Raw genomic sequence first — 4,087 nt, forward strand, 5'->3', positions numbered from 1 at the left:
TTCTTCCAAAAACTAAAATATTAAATAAGATGATCTTCCATTGAAATATACATTAAAAAAAAAGAAAGAATCAACAATCAATTGCAAAGCAATACAACCGTAAACTGAAAATCGAAAAAGAAAAAAGGATCCATTTTTGTAAACCTTGAGGGAGAAGAAACGAATGAAGGATAGTGAGGGTTCCAACCCATGAAGGAGCTGAGCTTGGAGGAGACGTAAATGATGAAGGAGAAGGTGAGAACCGCAAGGATGAGCTTCACCTTGGCGGCGCAGAGGGTCTGCCTCGCTCGCTGGATGGTGAGGACGGTGGGGCGGCGGTTCGCGGCCTTCTGCTTGGCCGGAGAATAAAAACCGTCGGTGGCTGCGGCAGCAGAATCGTCGGCGATGTCGACGTGGACGGAGGACATGGCTTAGAGCACATTCAGATTCAAGGGAAGAAGGTCCAAAGGGATTGCGTCGATGGTGATTCGCATCGCCGTGCTCTGCGGTTTCAACTTCCAAGTGTGTTTGTTACTGCGGAAAACGGTCCCTGATTCAAAACGACACCGTTTATTACCTCGTCGAACTTCAAAACGACATACATTTTGCTATTTTCGGGTTATGTTTTGACTTTTGACTTTTTGAGTATTGTCATATAACATTTTATTTTTAGAGTAATGCTAGGAACTAAAGGTATTAGCAAAAAATCAGCCAAAATACTTTAGTGAATTTAAAATTGTAAGTATAATACCCACAACTAATTGGCTCTAGGATCATTCACTCATATAAATGACACTATCATATTTTTCATCTCTCAAACTCACTAACACTCATAAGACAAGGGAGAGAATTTTCACATTTCAAAACATACACATTTCATTATTGAACACACACATTACATAAGGCATATATGTCTTTATATAGACAAAGTTTCATACTAAAAGTTCATGATTCTACTAGTTTCTTAATACACATACTTATCCAACTTTGCTTCTTACTTTGACTATTCAAATAAGTAATTTCTAGCACATCTTGAAAATTCTTCATTAAACTTAGTCATCAATCTTGAAGCTTCCAATGCACTTCATGATTCTTCTAGTATGGAGGTGATGAGTGCAACTTCCTTTTAATTCCAATTCAATTTGATTTTGAACTTCTTCATTGTTGTAGAATGTTGTAGTTATACTACTCTCTTGAATGTTCTTCAAAAATCTTCAAGCTTCTAACATTAGCTTCTAGCAATATCTAGCCAATTGATTATTATTGTATTCAACTCAAACTTTGCTTCTTCAATTCTTTAACCATGTTTCATGAAGATTCTAGTCCATGCAAGTTGATTTAAAATTTTAATCAACATTGCCTCCCTTAAATCAAACTTGCAGAATTAAGCATCTTCTTCAATTTGTAAAATAACTCGATCTTCAATGGCTTTATAAATATATCAGCAACTTGTTCTTCAGTTGGACAATACTCGATCACTGGTTTTTGTTTGTATCCCTTAGCAACTAATCTTGCTTTGAAACGATCAACTTCACCATTGGGTTTGTACTTAGTATTGTAAACCCACTTTACTCCAATCGGCTTCTTATCTGTTGGTAAATCTGTTAGCTCCCATGTGTCATTCTTTTCAATGGCATGAATCTCCTCATCCATTGCTTTCTTCCAATTGTTGTCTTTAAAGGCTTCTTCAAAGTTCAACGGCTCACAATCTGACAATAGAGCAAAATTTATGATTTCTTCATCAGACGGATCGTTGTCATTGCCAACTTTATAATCTGCTAATCTAGCAGGTAGTCTCCGCTCTCTTTGAGGTCTTCTAGATGATTCAGGTTGTTCGGTTGCATCTGGTTGTCTTTCTTCTTCATCATCACATGTATTTGAAATTACAATCGGATGTTTTTCTGTCTTTCTGTCCCAGTCCCATATGTCTTTCTCGTCGAACGTCACGTCTCTGCTGATGATCACTTTCTTTGATACTGGATTGTACAACTTGTATGCTTTTGAGTCTGTGCTATAGCCAATAAAGATACACTTCTCGCCTTTGTCATTTAACTTCTTCCTTAATTGATCTGGTACGTGGGCATAAGCTATACACCCAAAGACTCTGAAATGATGAATGGAAGGCCGCTTTCCACTCCAAGCTTCCTCTGGAGTTTTATCACAAACACTTTTTGTTGGACACCTATTTAAAATATGAACTGCTATTGCGACTGCTTCTGCCCAAAACTCTTTAGGCATTTGTTTTGACTTGAGCATGCATCTGACCATCTCCATGATGGTTCTGTTCTTTCTTTCAACAACTCCATTTTGTTGAGGAGTGTATCTAGTTGTTAGTTGGTGTTGAATTCCGTGTTGCTTAAAGTATTCTGAACACGTAAGATATTCTGTTCCTCTGTCTGTTCTGAGAATTTTGATTTTACAGCCACTTTGTTTTTCGACAAACGCCTTGAATGTCTTAAAGACATCACATGCTTCTGATTTCTGCTTCAGAAAGTATACCCATGTATATCTACTAAAATCATCAATAAAAGTGATAAAGTAACTGCTACCACCATTACTTGGAACTTCTACAGAACAGAGATCTGAATGCATAATTTCAAGTAATCTTCTAGCTCTCCATGACTTTCCTGTAGGGAATGGATCTCTGTACTTCTTTCCCAATTGACAAATCTCACAAACACAATTGGAAATATAAATCCGTGGTAGACCAGAAACAAATCCTTTTCTTGATAGGTAGTTTAGGCCATAAAAATGGAAGTGCCCAAACCGCATATGCCACAACCAGTTATCATCAAGTATCACAGAACTCATGCAAGAAGGATTAACATGTTGAATTTTTAATGGAAACATTCTGTTTGAAGTCATCTTTGCTTTATTAATGAACCTTCCATTGTTGTCAAATACAGTGCAATATCCACGATAAGTTATCATCTTATATCCCTTTTCAGATAATTACCCCATACTCAGTAAATTGTAATCAAATTCAGGAGCATAGAAAACATCAGAAATATAATTCAGAGAACCATCCTTCAATCTAATTGGTATATGCCATTTTCCTTCAATAGGGATCTTTGTACTATTACCAAACTTCAATAATAGTTTAACTGAATCATCTATTGAAGAAAATAACTCATTTCTACCAGACATATGATTACTGCAAGCATTATCCAAGTACCATATATTTTCATCTTCAGCACATGAATTACTTGTAAAAAATAAAGTCTGAGTACCCGGATTATCATCAGTGTTTTGATGCTGATTTTCTGCAACGTGTGCTTGATTGTTATTCATCACTTTGAATCTGTAATCTGCTGCTTTGTGTCCATACTTTCCACAATAAAAACAATTGAAATTGGTTCTTTCTTGATAAAAATTACCCTCTTCCTCGATTGACAGGCCTGAAATTTGTTCCACCTCTTCCTTGATTAGGTGGTGTAAAGTTATTGTAACTTCCTTGGTTGTAATTGCCACGACCTCTACCTCTAAAACTTCCTCTGCCTCTACTATGAAAATTAAAACCACGACCTCGTCCTTCTTGTGTACGGCTTGATTCTGCAACGTTGTTGAAATTCACTCGACTTTTCAGAGCTTCCTCGGTTGATTTTTCTGACTTCTCCAGTATTCTACTGATGTGGCTTTCCATGGTTCCTTGCAACTCTGCAATCGTCATAGTATCCATATCGTGAGACTCTAGTATCGTAGTCACCACATGGTCATACTTCATCGGCATGGTGCGAAGAATTTTCTCCACCACTTTGCTATCGGGCATATCTTCTCCATAGACTCTCATCTTATTGACAAGATCTGTAACACGAGTAAAATATTGCTCAACGGTTTCTGAGCTAGACATCTCGTACCTTTCATATTCTCTTCTTAAATACTGTAGCTTTGCTTTCTGAGCTTTATCTACGCCTTTGTATGACAGCTTCAACGTGTTCCATGCTTCCTTTGCACTTTTGGCATTTGCTATTTTGCCAAACACCGTATAATCTACTCCTTGATGAATTTGAGATAGCGCCAATTGATCTCTCCTTTGTTGGGCAGCATCTGCTCCTTTTTGCAAACCTGGTTCAATAAAATTCCACAAGTTCTGGGCCTTCAAATGGGT

The 4,087-nt window shown here is 37.2% G+C and overlaps 2 protein-coding genes across 3 annotated transcripts in view; both read right to left on the bottom strand.

Moving 5' to 3' along the window:
• Positions 1–546, bottom strand: part of LOC107491230 (glycosylinositol phosphorylceramide mannosyl transferase 1-like) — a 2,807-nt gene extending 2,261 nt beyond the window's left edge. Inside the window, exon 1 of one of the 2 annotated variants that reach the window (XM_016112033.3) lies at positions 145–545. In XM_016112033.3, the coding sequence (XP_015967519.1) occupies positions 145–407 (263 nt within the window). In that variant the 5' untranslated portion in view covers positions 408–545. Of the gene's footprint in view, positions 1–144 lie in introns of both variants that reach the window. The other variant, XM_052261484.1, reaches the window with a different exon arrangement.
• A 2,385-nt stretch (positions 547–2,931) lies between these two features.
• LOC107490892 (uncharacterized) overlaps positions 2,932–4,087 on the bottom strand; it is a 1,527-nt gene continuing 371 nt past the window's right edge. Inside the window, exons 2-3 of the mRNA XM_016111699.1 lie at positions 3,357–4,044; positions 2,932–3,133 (exon numbers count right to left, since the gene is read on the bottom strand). Of these exons, the coding sequence (XP_015967185.1) occupies positions 2,932–3,133; positions 3,357–4,044 (890 nt within the window). The remainder of the gene's footprint in view (positions 3,134–3,356; positions 4,045–4,087) is intronic.

This window comes from Arachis duranensis, chromosome 5 (assembly GCF_000817695.3).
Source record: "Arachis duranensis cultivar V14167 chromosome 5, aradu.V14167.gnm2.J7QH, whole genome shotgun sequence".
Classification (NCBI taxonomy): Eukaryota; Viridiplantae; Streptophyta; class Magnoliopsida; order Fabales; family Fabaceae; genus Arachis; species Arachis duranensis.